This window comes from Rhodnius prolixus, unplaced genomic scaffold, assembly GCF_049639745.1.
Source record: "Rhodnius prolixus isolate KJV_2025 unplaced genomic scaffold, Rpr scaffold_10, whole genome shotgun sequence".
Lineage (NCBI taxonomy): Eukaryota > Metazoa > Arthropoda > Insecta > Hemiptera > Reduviidae > Rhodnius > Rhodnius prolixus.
In genome coordinates, this window is record NW_027411615.1 from 17,199,756 (window position 1) to 17,216,644 (window position 16,889).

At 35.3% G+C, this 16,889-nt stretch overlaps 1 protein-coding gene across 2 annotated transcripts in view; it reads right to left on the reverse strand.

Annotated features, from left to right (window-relative positions):
- LOC141457322 (zwei Ig domain protein zig-8-like) overlaps positions 1-16,889 on the reverse strand; it is a 721,433-nt gene that overhangs the window by 148,600 nt on the left and 555,944 nt on the right. For both annotated transcript variants that reach the window (XM_074134153.1, XM_074134156.1), the window contains one exon: positions 5,067-5,278. In XM_074134153.1, the coding sequence (XP_073990254.1) occupies positions 5,067-5,278 (212 nt within the window). The remainder of the gene's footprint in view (positions 1-5,066; positions 5,279-16,889) is intronic.

Consider the following 16,889-nt stretch of genomic DNA (forward strand, 5'->3'; position numbering starts at 1 on the left):
TCATTTCAGAAAAAAAAATCTAGAATTTCAGACGAAGAAGATGGAACTGTTTGGGGGTGGAAAAATGAACCAAATAATAATAAAGTATGGCATTTCTCGAGAATTTCCGTATAGAGAAATCAACGCTTGAAGTTATGGGACAAAATGTTACATCGTTACAAGTAGTCATTGCTTATATTGAAAGCATTCCATGGGATGGGCACACAGTTTTGCTGAGCACAAGAGGTTAATAATCGCGGAGCCGGCAAAAATCTAATAAGTATGTTCATATAATTACCAAGAACATTATTTTTTTTTTTTTTAAAAAAATTAGACCTTAGGCGCTTCCAAAATAATAAACCGAACAGAGTTAATTGGTGTAATGAAGAAACTATGAAAAAAGAAATCACGATGGAAACAGTTGCAAATTTTTTCATAGCTTAAAAAATAAAGAAGTGATAAAAGAATTTGATACTTAAAAAAAAAAATTGTCTCCACTGGCTCATAAGTTGCCAGTGTTTTAAAAATTTAGGCAAAAGTTTTATATGTTAAAGAGTAAATTGGTTATTCTTCAGACGAAGCAGTGGTAAGAGGGGATTCTGTTGGTTTCTTGAATCTTCCATTAACGGAAGTTGGTCTACTACCACTCCTCTACAGCAAAGTTACCTTCCAGTTTTAGAGAAAGAATGTTCTATTAAAGTATAGAATTAAAAAGTTAGGTGGAGCCCTTCCTTTAAATTAGTACCCTTTTTTTTTCTCTCTAAAAGAGGACCTTAGAGGTGTGGTACGGCGAGAAAAAGTCAGAATAATACTGGGGACTGGTAAGTTAGTGTTCGGTTACCACACGCTATTACCTTGCTCTTAATGCAGCAACTCTCTTTCGTAACCTACCGACCTCGCAACTTCTCAACCTGCATTATATACTCTCCTTTTCTATCTTCCTTCTATATATATATATTCTCCGTTCTTTATATAAATAATCCTAACTTGTTCTCAGTTTCATCCTTTTGTTAACAACGATAACAAATTAAAGGACTATCTGATGACTAAAGATAATGTAAGCGAAATACAGAATAATTGGTCAAATGAATGATTCTTAAAGTCTTCTTAAAGTTTCATGGAACACTCCCTAACTTATTTGATATTTTTTCTTACTAAATTAGGCAAATAAGCACTATTATCATTTTAGGTTCACAGCTGTAACCAGAGATTGACATCAGTTTAAGCAATTGTCATCTGAATGGATTATCTTTGGTGACTCCAGTAATGTTGATGGATCTCTTTTAATCTATTTGAAATAGTTTAACTCACTAACTGCAGTTTAAGTTTTAAAATAATTAAAGAGATCAATGGAACGATTCAGAGAAGCGGAGGTAGTCTAGGTCAGGTGTCGGCAACCCGCGGCTCTTTTACCCAAATTGTGTGGCTCTTCAGCCCGCCCAAAATATATTGTATATTTTAAATTTATTGTAACGAATAAAAAATACCATATCTCAAAGGTATATTTTCAAAAATAATTTTAAATGTGATAGGTTCGAAATTGAATAGAATAGAATTATACGATATCAAAATAAAGTACTTGATTTCTGCCGCCTTCTGCTTCATTCGTTAAGTTATTATTTATTTGTTTACTTACTTTTGCAATATATGAAAAAAATACATATATAAAACATTTAAATGTTATCGAATATCATAAAATAATAAATTGTGAATACAAATGATCTACAGAGGAAGACCTCTGTTAAAAAACAGTATCATCCTTGCGGCTCTTGGTAAGATTTATTAAAATTATTTAAGGAAAAATGGCTCTCCACCGACCCCTGGTCTAAGTTCAATTTGGGTAAGTTTTGCAAAATTAAGGGTCAGAAAAAAAAAGGTGTAAATAACAAAATTAATTCTGCACGAGAATCGAGACAAATCTTGGTCTCGAAACGAGATTTGAGGGACCGAGACCGAGATCGAGACATCTGATAACACCGAGACGAGACAATTGTCATATGAGACCGAGGCAAAACTTGCATAAAGTCTTGTTTCGTGCAGCATTAAACAAAATTTAAACTTTTTGTAGACAAAAATCTATTAGTGAACGCCTGGATAATCATTACGGTACGTCATGTAACTTTGGGCTCAACAAAGCCTTCTAATTCCAGTTTCTTTTACATTAAAAACAGTTTTTCAATAATAATAAAAAAGTCTCTCAATCAAGAACAATTTTTATTGCTCCTTCCAAAACATGAAACCTAACACTGCACCCAAGACCTCAATATTCCTTTCAGAACTACGAAGGTCGTTTGAAAAGTCCGTGCAAAAATAAAAACTACTTAATTTTTTGGGGTAAACCTTTTTTATTTTTTAACATAGTCTCCTTTTAGGCTTATACACTTCGTCCAACGCTGCTCTAGTTTGTTGATCCCTTCCGAATAATAGGACTTGTCCAAGTCTGAAAAATAGCCATTCGTTTCTGCAATCACCTCCTCGTTTGAATAAAATCTTTTTCCCGCCAGCCATTTCTTCATATTGGGGAACAAATAGTAGTCCGAGGGAGCCAAGTCTGGAGAATAGGGGGGATGTGAAACGAGTTGGAACCCTATTTCCATTAATTTTGCGACCACAACTGCTGAGGTGTGAGCTGGTGCGTTGTCGTGATGGAAAAGGACTTTTTTGTGGGCCAATCGTGGGCGTTTTTCTTGCAGCTCGGTTTTCAAACGGTCCAATAACGATGAATAATATGCACCTGTAATAGTTTTACTCTTTTCCAGATAGTCGATGAGGATTATTCCTTGCGAATCCCAAGGCAGTCGCCATAATCATTCCGGCCGAAGGAACTGTCTTCGCCTTTTTTGGCGCAGATTCCCCCTTGGTAACCCATTGTTTAGATTGTTCTTTGGTCTCAGAAGTGTAGTGATGTATCCATGTTTCATCCACAGTGACGAAACGACGCTTAAAGTCCTGCGGATTCTTCTGGAACAGCTGCAAACAGTCCTTGCAACACTTCACACGATTTCGTTTTTGGTCAAGCGTGAGCAATCGCGGCACCCATCTTGCGGATAGCTTTGTCATGTCCAAATGTTGATGCAAAATATTATGTACCCGTTCATTCGAGATGCCCACAGCACTAGCAATCTCACGCACCTTCACTCTTCTGTCATTCATCACCATATCATGGATTTTATCAATGATTTCTGGAGTAGTAACCTCAACAGGGCGTCCAGAACGTTCAGCGTCACTTGTGCCCATATGGCCACTCCGAAAATTTTGAAACCACTTATAAACTGTTCTAATCGAAGGTGCAGAGTCACCATAATGTTTATCAAGCTTCTCTTTAGTCTCCTGAGGCGTTTTGCCTTTCATAAATTAGTGTTTAATCAACACACGAAATTCTTTTTCGTCCATTTTTTGAATATCACTCGACTTCCTCGATTCAAACGAATGCCAAACACAAAGAAATAGACCGATCTGGCTGAAACTTGGTGTGTGTTCTTCCAAGAGATGCTACTAACTAAACATAACCTCGATAAGCACCAGTGGTGCTATCTCTCTGACTTTGCACGGACTTTTCAAACGACCCTCGTAAGTACAGAAAGTTGCAAAAGAAACGGCGATTATTCTTACCTAACAGTTCGCCAGCTTAATACCAGTAATCAGACGAATGAAACGATGTCCTGTTCTTGTGATTCCCTGATGAAGTAACCGAAGAATTAGCATGTATTTATGGTATCTATACAGGGTGTTCATTTTAAGACCGCTCAAATGCATTTCATGCTTAAACGGTTAATCTGAGCAAAAAATGGTAGAGTTAAAATTTGTTGCCCGTCACCTCTAGTTTCAGAATAAGTGACTTGATTTTAGATTTCTGCCCGCATACGCGGCTGACGCGCGACCAAATGTGAGAGTTCAAAGGTGCCTCTTCGTCTCGCAAGCCAGGTTATCCAGGAGGTTATCAACTGCTCTTTTTATCTGAGGAGGCACCTTTGAAGGGGCAGTACATGCTGCACAAGCTGCATAAAGTGCATTATTTGTTAAATTAAGGAATAAGTTTGATCCTTTACATGAAAGATATTGATCACTTAAATATGAGGCAGGAGGTTTCCAATGTTTTTGGTAATTAAACGTAACTCTCACAAAATTACCAAATAATTATTAAGCCTTCTTGTTTATAACAGATGTAAAATTCATTTTCAGCCATTTTGGGTTTGCTTGAGAATATCTAAAGCTCTTAACATTTGATTTTTCCTAGAAAAATCACTCGGAAAACGACTTATTTCCCGATATTAAGAACTGCCTTGGCAATATTTTTATTAGAAAGGGGATGAAAAAATACATAAAAATGACCTATCGCGTGCTATTCTTTCTGTTTGATAACAAGTTAAAAAATTAAAATATGATTAATAAATACCAGATTTTGAAATGGCCTAGCACCTTTAATTTTGAAGATATCGAATTGCGGTTTCCGGTTGCTTTCATAACTTTTTATACTCTTTAAAACTGTGTATATGAAAATGGGGGTCAACTGCAAACCCTCACTTTTGGTCGCGCGTCAGCCGCGTATGCGGGCAGGAATCCAAAATCAAGTCACATATTCTGAAACTAGAGGTGACGGGCAACAAATTTTTCCTCTACCATTTTTTGCTCAGATTAACCGTTTAAGTATGAAATGCATTTGAGCCGTCTTAAAATGAACACCTGTATATCAAACTCGCCCATTGGCGAGTAATAATAATTGACCAAATAATTACCAGTAATTAGCAATGGGTTGAGAAAAAAAAATTCTCTAACAACAAAATGTAATAACAATATTGAACAAAACGTAACATATTTTCACTTTCTTTACGAAGAGGAGCTGGCAAAAACATATCGCAAGAATGATCAGCCAAAAGCTATCGATAAAAGCAACGACTTTTTTAAAATGAAGATAATTTCTGTAGACTTTTTATATCTGTAAATCTTTAAAAGCTCTCCTAGTAATAATTTCCACATATTTGTAATCAAATGGCACATTGAAAACCTACCCAAGATGGATATTAAATTGTAGCTATATTTACTGTGCCTCACTATAAGTATTATTGAATTATTAGTATTATACTTACAGTTCTATCGCCAACGTGTTTTACTCTGCAATGTAGTATGGCTGATTGGCCAACTACAGCTGTCACGTTTCTTGGTGAAATATCATCAAAATATGGCCTATGTACTGGTGAAGATTTGACTGGACCATCTCTAAACCCTGTTGCTCTTGGTCCACCTGTACCTCCACTTCTTCTGACTAAATCACTTGCTCCTTCCACCACGTCTGTCTCTCCTAAAAAAGAAAAAGTAAGACTCAGTTAGAATTTGGTTGCTTTGTAGAGGTAGAGAACAAATATTCTATAGACTATGAGGTATAATTTAACACTGCAAGAAATCAGGACTTGAGATTTTCAACATCTATGTTAACAGCAACCTTCTTTCCAGAATTTAAATACAACTAAATTTACATCGATATCGAAGAAATCGATTACCAATTAAATAATTAAATGTTTTGAATACTTCGTTGGGGGGGTGATTCAATATTCAGCACCAAAACATGTTCGTTTTACCATAAGCTTGTGGAAGAAGAGGATACCGTAGAACAAAGTAATGAGCAACCTGAAGTGGCCAAAAATAAGCCACTCTACAAACCTAAAAGCCAACTCGTTTTTGCAGAATGTCAAGGAAAACACTATTTGGGATAAAAAGATGAAATGAGATCATTGAGATTTGTACCACAGTTTATTGTCAGAACTCTTGTTTTCTGCCCGGAGAAAAGTTGTTTACAGATGGCTCTAAATAAAATCGAGAAAATGAAACAAAGTGTGTAGGACTAGAGCAAGTGAGAGAATTTTGGATGTGTGCTTGTTTAGATAGTGGATGAGTGTGTTTCTTCTGGATGATACGCCAGCCATCGGATTGTCCTACCTTCAGAACCAAGAGAATCTGAAAATAGCCAACCAACTTTATTCTTCTAAAGACCTTCTTAGTATTTACCTAACGTTTTCAAGATTATTGTCAGGCCTCCACTTAACTGCTTTCAGTCAAAAGGAGAAAATTCTACAAGAATGAAAAGTAAAAAAGTTATTTGGCCTTTACTGTTCTCCCTTTACATAAGTGGATAACTAGTAAAAGACAATTCTTTTCAGGAATTTTGAAACGGAAAATATAATAATTTAATTACCCTTTAGACGACATTGAAATAAAGAGTCGTATTTCTATCCCTTCGTAAATATTCAAGAATAATCAGGACCTTCATAATTGTTTCATTTACTTTTTGTAAAAAGTGTTTGATCAATGAGCATTAAAATCTGTTTTTAGTAGAAGGGAAAAATAGAGAGTTATACTTAAGACTGATAATAACCTTTAAGTAATTTCATTTTCATTTTTGTTTTTATAATAAGAAATTTTCTTTTTGCTAACTATTTTTTGAATTCGGTAAACGCTCAAAAAATAATAGTTTTTTTAAAAATGTATTTGCTATTCACAATCTACAAAAATAGTAAAATGTAATTAGTGAATATGATAAAAGAAGACTTCATGACAGGATCAGCTTGAGGAGAGAAGCCGCCCACCCGCAACACTCTCGCTGGAGTTTCTTACACTATTGAAGCTGGTCACGAGGCTAACAGCGAGCGTTTCAATCGTCGTGGAGGACGATCTGGAATCGTTGTGGAGGCAAGATTTTGAATAAGAGGATTTGTACAGAATGGAAGAGAGTCAAAGAATTTTCCGTATTTAGATTTAGATTCGTCGGTTACGTATGAGATCTTGAGGTCGTTATGGAGGGTGGAGTTAGAGACATAAAATGGAGAATTCGTAATCTGACGGAGAATTTTTGATTGGAAGGACTGTATTTTTTGTTAATTAGAAAGTTTGGCTGAACCTCACAGTACAAGTCCGTAAGTCCAGATCGATTTGAGTACGCTGTTGTAGATTAGTCGTATATGATTCAGTGGTAGCTTTAATTGTCTGCCAATTAGTCGTAACAATAATTTGTTTCGTCGGTTGAGTTCAAGTCAAAATATTAGTTAATTAAATAATATAATCTTTATTTAATACGTATACACACCATGTATTCTAGAAAACTGAGATTCCATTCTCACTTACTTTAAGATGTGTTCTCAATTGACTTCTTTCCTATAATTCTGGTAAAGAGAAAGCTAAATTTTCTGTTTGACTCAAAGGGGAAAAGTGCCCTTTGATAGGGTTATAATTTTAGATGTTTCCAAGCAAACCATCAACTTATCCGTTTGTATTATTTGTGGTAACTTCACTATCTAAAACGTTTTAACTTTCCACGATTGATTCGAATATAAATTTGCACCGAAATAATAAGCTTATTCCAAGAAGTAAATTGGATGGTCGGTTAGTATTTTAGATTGGAGTATCCCCTAAGAAAGTTGGAATTCTAAAGATATGATACATAATATGTATGTTATACAATGCTCACTTGATAGTCATTCATCGTGTGATTCACGAATCGACTGAGTTTTTAAAATCAACTCCAATCAGTATCTATCATTCTTTTTGCAAAATCATTACTTTGCGCTTAAACTTCTTACTTTTACAAGTTAAGAGCTTTAATCTCGAACCCTTTTCTGAACTTGGTCGAGTTACAAGTTAAAAAAAAAAATGGTCGTAGAAATACCTGACAAGAACAAGGCACTATTTACAGCCGAGCCTCCCATAAAGAACACTCTCACTAGCGGCCACCTCCATTTACGGACAGTTTTTGGATTTCCCCGTTTTACCCCTATACGAGGTGTGTTCAAAAAGTAACGGGAATTTTTAAATTTCGCGGGTTTGGAGAGTCTGATTGTAAATTTTTTTTTTTTATTATGTTGGTACACATGCCCCTGAAGTACGATAAAATTTTCAGTAATATTCATTGTTTACTTCTTAAGTGGCAGCCGTTAAGGTTAGACGTGTTTTTCGAGCTTGGCGATTTTTGTTTGTTAAAAAAAATGGATCAAAGAATTTGTATTAAATTTTGCGTAAAAAATGAAATAAAGTGTGTGAAATGTTAATAAAGGCATATGGTGAGTCTGCTATGAGTAAAACAAGGATTTACGAGTGGTTTCCAAGATGGCCGCGAAAACGTTGAAGATGACGAACGACCTGGACGTCCAAGCACATCAACAACCGATGAAAACGTGAAAAAAGTGAAAGAAATGGTTATGAACGATCGCCGAATCACAATCAGAGAAGTCGCTGATGATGTTGCCATATCAATTGGCTCATGCCATGAAATTTTTTCGGATGTTTTGGGTATGAAACGTGTGGCAGCAAAATTTGTTCCAAAATTGTTGAATTTCGAACAAAAACAGCGGAGAATGGAAGTTGCTCAAGAGTCACTCAATGAAGTCGACAACGATGCGGATCTACTGAAACGTGTTATAACAGGTGACGAAACATGGGTTTACGGATATTATGTCGAAACTAAGGCTCAATCGTCCCAGTGGAGGCATTCTGGATCGCCAAGACCGAAAAAGGCTCGACAAGTGCGGTCGAATGTGAAGGTGTTCTTCGATTTTAATGGCATAGTGCATCATGAATTCTTGCCACAAGGTCAAACAATCAATAAGGAGTACTACCTACAAGTTCAACGCCGTTTGCGTGAAGCAATCCGAAAAAAACGCCCGGATTTGTGGCAAAACAATTCATGGATTTTGCACCACGATAATGCACCTGCTCACACATCATTGCTTGTTCGTGAATTTTTGGCCAAAAACAAAACTTTAACGATGCCCCAGCCTCCATATTCGCCAGACATGGCTCCATGTGACTTTTTTCTATTTCCAAACATAAAGAGAACATTAAAAGGCCGTCGTTTTACAAGCATAGATGACATTAAAAGCGAATCGCTGAAAGAGCTGAAAGCTATCACAAAGATCGAGTTTCAGAAGTGTTTCGAGGATTGGAAAAAGCGCTGGCACAAGTGTATTGTATGCGAAGGGGACTACTTTGAAGGCGACAATATTAATGTAGATGAATAAATAAATATTTTTTTCAAAAAACGAAAATTCCCGTTACTTTTTGAACACACCTCGTACACTTTCTATATAAAAGAACCTCAGCCTAACGGACACTCTACATAGCGACCGCGGGCATTGATTTTGGGGAACGGATTATATGTTTCACCTCCCACCAACGACAACCTTATTATTAAAAGTTCGTTTGACGCGGTGATAAAAATAATTATCTCCTCTCAAGTTTTTCCTCAAGTTTTCTATATAAGCTCCATACATCTTGTACCATTTTAATCATTTTTCTGTATTACTTTGGATGAATAATATTATTTTTTCCGATATGTCTCTTAAACGAAAGTGGTTAACTCTAGAAGAGAAAATAAATGTGTTGGAAGATTTTGCAACTATGTAAAAGTAAATAATTATGTAATTATGTACGTTTTTAAATCTATTAATAATAAACAATTTTTAAATAGATGCTTGGAAAAAACCCCATATTTTTTCATTATGAAACTTGCCTACCTCCTTCTGACGACCGCCTCCAAACAGCGGCCACATTGCTTTCCCCCGCCAGTGCCCTTATTGAGAGGTTCGACTGTATTTATTTGGAATATCAAATATTATAGAAAATGAAAACACGATTTATCATTAACTAAGGAAACCTAACATTTACTGAGTATATTTGACGTTCCAATTATAATCAGGAAACTCTGCTGTGGTATTATTTAGCTGGTGAACAAACAAATTAGTAGAAATCTAAAATTGTAGCGTCAATTAAAAAAAAGAAGCATGAAATACAAACCATTATAAATATTGGAAACAGAGATGACGACATTAAATTATATACTTAATTATAATAATAATTATTATTCTTCGATTGACTGAGTTCGTATACATTTAATAAATAAGAAATACAATTAAAGCCTAGATAAGCTAGCCAATGATCTGCCACTTGATTTCAGATTAATCAAAGCGGTACAAACCGAGGTCCTCTCTGTCGTTCATGTATATATCGTAAACGTAATAACAATTCAATATCGCTTCATTCAATTATTACCATAATGGTGTTTATTCTTGGCATTTATTTACAAAACATGCTGCTGTATGTACAATCCTCGTTATATCAACTAAAAGCAGCTAGTACTGTACGTAAGTACAATATGATCTGCTGCAATAGCTTAATTTGAATATCATCTTCAAGTAAATATTAGTAAGTTTATTTAATGTTTTAAAATAATATTGAAGCAATTTTTATATGGATATAGTATAATAATTCTTTTTTCTGTAGCTGATTATTTTGTTTTATCCGAAAACTTTAATGAAATTAATATACGTAATGGGAATGAAATTTAGTTGAAATAGACTTCAAGCACATTTTCTAAACAATTATAAGGAGTTCGATTGAAATATATTAAATATTTTTTAAATTTTCAAGCGGCAAACGATAAGAAATTTAAAAACAGTAATAAAATGGATCCCACTAAGAATTCAAACCAAAGATTTTAAAACGAATTTTAAAGGAAAAAAGTAATTCTAAAGGAATCGAATATCTCCAACAGAGTCTGTATTTGAAAATTTAACAATTTTTATTCTGGCATATAGAGAGCGTTGTAGTCGGTGAATAGAAGTTAATAATGGAAACAAAAAAGGCAAATTTCTCCCCAACTCAAAGAAATGTGTAATTAAGTTTAACCCATCAATAGCAATAGCCTATAGCTTGGTATGGTACTAGAATAGGCTTTCATTTATTGGCATCAAGACACAGGACTCAATCAAGAGTCCTTTGTGCTCATTGGACCCTCTGGCAAGTATACAGCATGTCTCTTGCTTTATATATTGTAACAGTATTTCAGATTAGGTTACCTAATCAAATAATTGGAACATTACAAATCAGGATATTTTGCTTTCTACTTATATTTAAAAGCAGAAAGTTTTAATTGGAGGATTGAATTATTAAAGAACTGCTATAAATGAGAAAATATGATTCTTTAGTCGAGAAAATAAAGTTTTTCTGGAATAGAAAAAATATATATTGTATTTTAAATCTAATATAAACTGGTCTAGAAACTTTTTCATGTAACTTGATTACGATTTTTTGTTAGTTTCAAATTTATTTTATGAAAAAACTTTGTGCATAAATTAAAAGTTGGGCGATTCTTTTGTGAATGATTTATTAAGTTAAGCGACCCTTAAAAGTACATAAATAATGCCAGAAGATCCCTACCTTGGTTCAACTAAGTCTCAAGTATATCAAGGTATACTTTCTACATAACCTAACATTAGTTGCAACCTCTTTGAGTAGTCAGTAAATACAAACTTTTTCTATGAAGTGTAGCGACATACTTGCAATATTATAACCTAGCAGAGGTATATACGAGGGCCGTTTGAAAAGTCCGTGCAAAGTCAGAGAGATAGCACTACTGGCGCGTATCGAGGTTATGTTTAGTTAGTAGCATCTCTTGGAAGAACACACACCAAGTTTCAGCCAGATCGGTCTATTTCTTTGTGTTTGGCATTCGTTTGAATCGAGGAAGTCGAGTGATTTTCAAAAAATGGACGAAAAAGAATTTCGTGTGCTGATTAAACACTACTTTATGAAAGGCAAAACGCCTCAGGAGACTAAAGAGAAGCTTGATAAACATTATGGTGACTCTGCACCATCGATTAGAACAGTTTATAAGTGGTTTCCAAATTTTCGGAGTGGCCATATGGGCACAAGTGACGCTGAACGTTCTGGACGCCCTGTTGAGGTTACTACTCCAGAAATCACTGATAAAATCCATGATATGGTGATGGATGACAGAAGAGTGAAGGTGCGTGAGATTGCTAGTGCTGTGGGCATCTCGAATGAACGGGTACATAATATTTTGCATCAACATTTGGACATGACAAAGCTATCCGCAAGATGGGTGCCGCGATTGCTCACGCTTGACCAAAAACGAAATCGTGTGAAGTGTTGCAAGGACGGTTTGCAGCTGCTCCAGAAGAATCCGCAGGACTTTAAGCGTCGTTTCGTCACTGTGGATGAAACATGGATACATCACTACACTCCTGAGACCAAAGAACAATCTAAACAATGGGTTACCAAGGGGGAGTCTGCGCCAAAAAAGGCGAAGACCGTTCCTTCGGCCGGAAAGATTATGGCGACTGTTTTGGGATTCGCAAGGAATAATCCTCATCGACTATCTGAAAAAGGGTAAAACTATTACAGGTGCATATTATTCATCGTTATTGGACCGTTTGAAAACCGAGCTGCAAGAAAAACGCCCACGACTGGCCCACAAAAAAGTCCTTTTCCATCACGACAACGCACCAGCTCACACCTCAGCAGTTGTGGTCGCAAAATTAATGGAAATAGGGTTCCAACTCGTTTCACATCCCCCCCTATTCTCCAGACTTGGCTCCCTCGGACTACTATTTGTTCCCCAATATGAAGAAATGGCTGGCGGGAAAAAGATTTTATTCAAACGAGGAGGTGATTGCAGAAACGAATGGCTATTTTTCAGACTTGGACAAATCCTATTATTCGGAAGGGATCAACAAACTAGAGCAGCGTTGGACGAAGTGTGTAAGCCTAAAAGGAGACTATGTTGAAAAATAAAAAAGGTTTACCCCAAAAAATTAAGTAGTTTTTATTTTTGCACGGACTTTTCAAACGACCCTCGTACTATAACTTCTTGGATATTGGAGTCTCTAATTGGTTATACCAGTCATTCGTGTACCAACATCAAGTTATACGAGTGCTTGTTAAAGTATTACTAAGCTACAGCGTGTCCTCAGATAACCATTTCTTCTCCAACGTTTCATGTAATGTTATTTTAGTTTAATATTTACTTAGCAGTAATTGGGCTGAGCAATAAACAAACTACTTGCACCATTTTTACTGTGGAGAACGAGCTGAGGATCAAAAGATGGAGATGATTCATGACTCAGTAGACTGTGGCCCAGATTTTTCTAGCAAATTTGAATTCTAAAAGTTTAGTATTGGAATAGGAGACAAGTAATGCTCACATAAAATGTTATTTCTATCGTAAATATTTTTCCTTTACGAAAAGGTACTCATTTATTACTTCTGCAGTAAAGGGCGATAATGATGCGCATTTTGAAAAGAATAAACTTGCAAATATGGAGATAGAATTATATTTATGTTCGAGCGATTAGTAATACGAAGATGTTTTACATACTCCTGGGAGATGCCCTCTTCTGGAAGGAATTAGATCCAGATTCTTGGGTTCAACGAAGTAAAATAACGAACATTGTATAAAACTGTTGATGGGAAAATTAAAGAGTTTTTTCTAGTATCCGGAAAATGCAATTATTTACAGACAAGCGTTAATATAATTAATTTGAATTACTCAGTCTGATTGTATAAACCTAATTTGGTTATTATTTTACTAATAGTGTTAATTTTTTAATTGACTTCTTCTTTTTGAATTTGTTTATACTTACTGTTATTTAAAATTCAGTTCACTGTTAACATTGTTACGTTTAATTTATAATATATGAACATCATTAATAAACATAATCATTTATTTTTGCAAGGTTCTAGTTTGTAACAGAAATTAAGGATGTTATAACAAAAAAAATATATAAAATTTCAACAAAATTTAATGAAGTAATAAAAAGAAAAAAAAATAGCGACTTTAACGATAATTTGACTTCCAGAACAAAAAGAAGTTTGCGAAGAAGTTAGTTTCATCGAGGTATTATCAGAAGGTGCGCTGATAACAGGGAGTCCTCAGATCTGCCTAATGGAGAATTTAACTGAGAAAATGTTTTAAAAAAGACAACGATCTACATAAAGCAATTAGCGTATGCAATGTTCAAAATTTATCGAGGTCTAAGGGAATTGTAAACATAAATAAATTAATTATATCTAGCTGTATACAATAATAATAATTTATGTATGCTTATTGCTGGCTACATGAATAATTGTGCTTTTGTTTGCTTCTCGCAGGAAATGGAATCAACAGAAAGGATGAAGAAAGAGGAATGTGGAATGGTGTGGGACAGAATAGAATAATTTTTATTCGTTTTCACGGTATTACCCTATACAAATGGAGTATTGGTTAAATAATGTAAAATCAACATTATAAATGAAAACTTAAATTGAAAACTAAAAATATAAATTCAATAATAAAGTAACTGATCTAATCGAATAAAAAACAACTAAAAGAACCAAAATTTAGAAATAAAAACAAAAATAGCACACTTCTCAAAACTTATCAAAGCATATTTACAACGAGTTCTCTAAATTCTAGCGCCGACCCAAACATACAGTCGACATAGACTGGGTTTATTTTAATTATTAATTTATTTATTTTTAATTTTAATTTTTTTTCTTTAGCTAAAAAGGCGTTTAGTATAAATAATGATATTCAGTAATCTTTTATAAACACAAAACAATATTTCTCATTTTCAAAGCACTTTGTACGAGATAAAAGAAATCATCATAAGTGAAATAGTATGGACATGTTAGGAGGAAACACTCCTTTATTTGGTCAGTTTAAGGAAGAGGAACGATTAGCCATTGAATAGAAGAAGAGATTAGTCGGCCGAGAAGCTGGCAGATGCAAAAAATGGCTGTCCATGGTCTGAGGCAGGGAGTCTCGCAGACTCAAGCTTTTTAGAGAGATGACAGTTACGGCAACCAGTAGAAGATTTTCTCTATATTATAAAGAAAATTTGGGAATTTTATATCTTTTGTAGAAAAAGAAAGAAATTGCCTAAGTTGGGTGTTTTTTAACGTTACGCAGTTTTCGACGATCAACCCCATTATACAACTGTCCTACCGGGCAGTTTTAATAAGTATACATCATCCTAGCAAATCATTAAGATTTGATACATTAGTAATACTCGCAAATTATACCAAATATTGTCCTAATTGTCTAGCACAGATCAAGCCAATTTGCTAGTAATTGGCACCAGATGTATGTGCCCAAGTTACCAGCAATTAGATCATTGACTGCTAACAACCCGCTCGCCTATTTGTGATCTATGTGTCTACCTTTGGTAATTTAATCAATGGTAATAATTAAATGGGAGTATAATAATTATTCTCATGGAATAACGTTTTTAGATTCACTCTTAGATGTTACTGTTGGAAACAATCTGGAATTGACTTTTTTCTTTCTTTCTTTGCCACGAGAGATTTCATCAATTATTTCATAAAATTTACATGAGGTATTCCATCATTTATTATCAGAGAAATAATTTATTTGAAGAAATGAATGAGTTTTGTAAGTAATTTAGAGTCAGAAAAGGAAAATCAAGGAATTTCAAATATCAGATTATTGATCTAGCGATCTAGAAATTAAATGAAAATACACTGCTCCACAAAAAAGTGGCGCACTTTAAAAATGCGTTATTTTTTTTTCTCTGTAACATTTTTATTCTACATTTTATTTTAGTTAGCAAATATAAGAAGTATAAAGTTACGGGAGGGCTAAAAAAAAATAAGAAATGATCTAAAAGAAATGAAAACCTTTAATTTAACAAAAAAGTACTTCTCAGCAAAAAATGAATTTGAAAAAAAAGTATTTCTTCCGATTAAAAAAGAGAAAAAGAATTTTAGTAACGTGTATTGCTCGGCTTACTGCATCCAATCTCCTCGGCATACTTCTTACTAAATTTCTCACGAAATCTTGGGTTAATTCCTCCCATATCTCCACCAGAGCACCTCGCAACTCTTCTAAGCTCCTGGGAGGATTATTTCTCCATCTTAATCGCCTACCCAGCTCATCCCAAAGATGTTCAATTGGATTTAAATCCGGGCTGCGTGCTGGCCACCTCAAAATACGAATGCTAGTATCCTGTAGATATTGAACAACACAGGCGGCAGTGTGTGGTCGGGCATTATCTTGCATAAAAATAAAATTCTCCCCAATAAATGGTGCATAGGGTATCACATATTGCTGCGAAATTTCCCTCACATACAAATCTGCATTCAAGATTGCCCTGTTGAACACGTGGGGCTCAGTCTTAGCCTCCATAGAAATCCCAGCTCACACCATCACTGAACCACCTCCGAATGGTAATCTACCAGAAATATTGCACGGAGCGTAGCGCTTCCCAGGCCTTCGGTAAACTCGTCGCCTCCCATCAGGTGCATAGAGAGCAAAACGGGACTTGTCTGAAGAGAACGTTTCTCCAATCGTTCTCAGACCAGTAGCGGTGTTCCCTAGCGAACTCTAGACGGGCTCTCCGATGATCTACGGTGAGCAATGGTCCTATGGCTTGCTTCCTAGGGCGTAAATTCATTTCAGCGAACCATCTTCGTACAGTTTCGGCACTGACTGAAACTCCACGAACAGTAAGCAGTGTTTGAGCTGTTTCAGAAGCAGTTGATGTACGATTTCTCAGAGTGTGAATTCTAATAAATCGGTCATCAAGTGCTTCTAAGGCTCTTGGTCGACCCGAACCTTGTCTGCGAGTGCAGAGGCCTGTCTCCCGGTAACGATGGATGGCTCTATGGACGGTGGTCTCAGGCAACCCTAACGTTCGTGCTGCTTACCGCTGACTCCGTCCATCCTCAACTAATGCAATAATTCGGGCCACTTGCTCTGCTGTAATTGAGAGTTTGCAATGCTTTCAGCTTGAAAAAAGTCGAAACGCAACTGTAGAGGTCAATAAATTTATTTACTGTTGAGGTAAAGTTCACGTTGTTGTTTACACAAAAAGACCGAAGGGGATTAAACGAGGAATTGCTTCACTATTTTCAAGAAACTTTGGGCCTTGATTCGATTAATTGTTCCCTGACAGTTTTGAATGTTTAATTAATTTCTTTCAAGAAATCTAAAAAAGTTACTCAGATTTATCTGCCAAAACAAAAATTTTAAGGCAGCTTCTCTGTAGTAAGATATCTCTCAACGTGTTCTTTTAGTTGGGACTGTATGAAAATACTTAAAACTAATAATCTTTCCCCAAAATGTG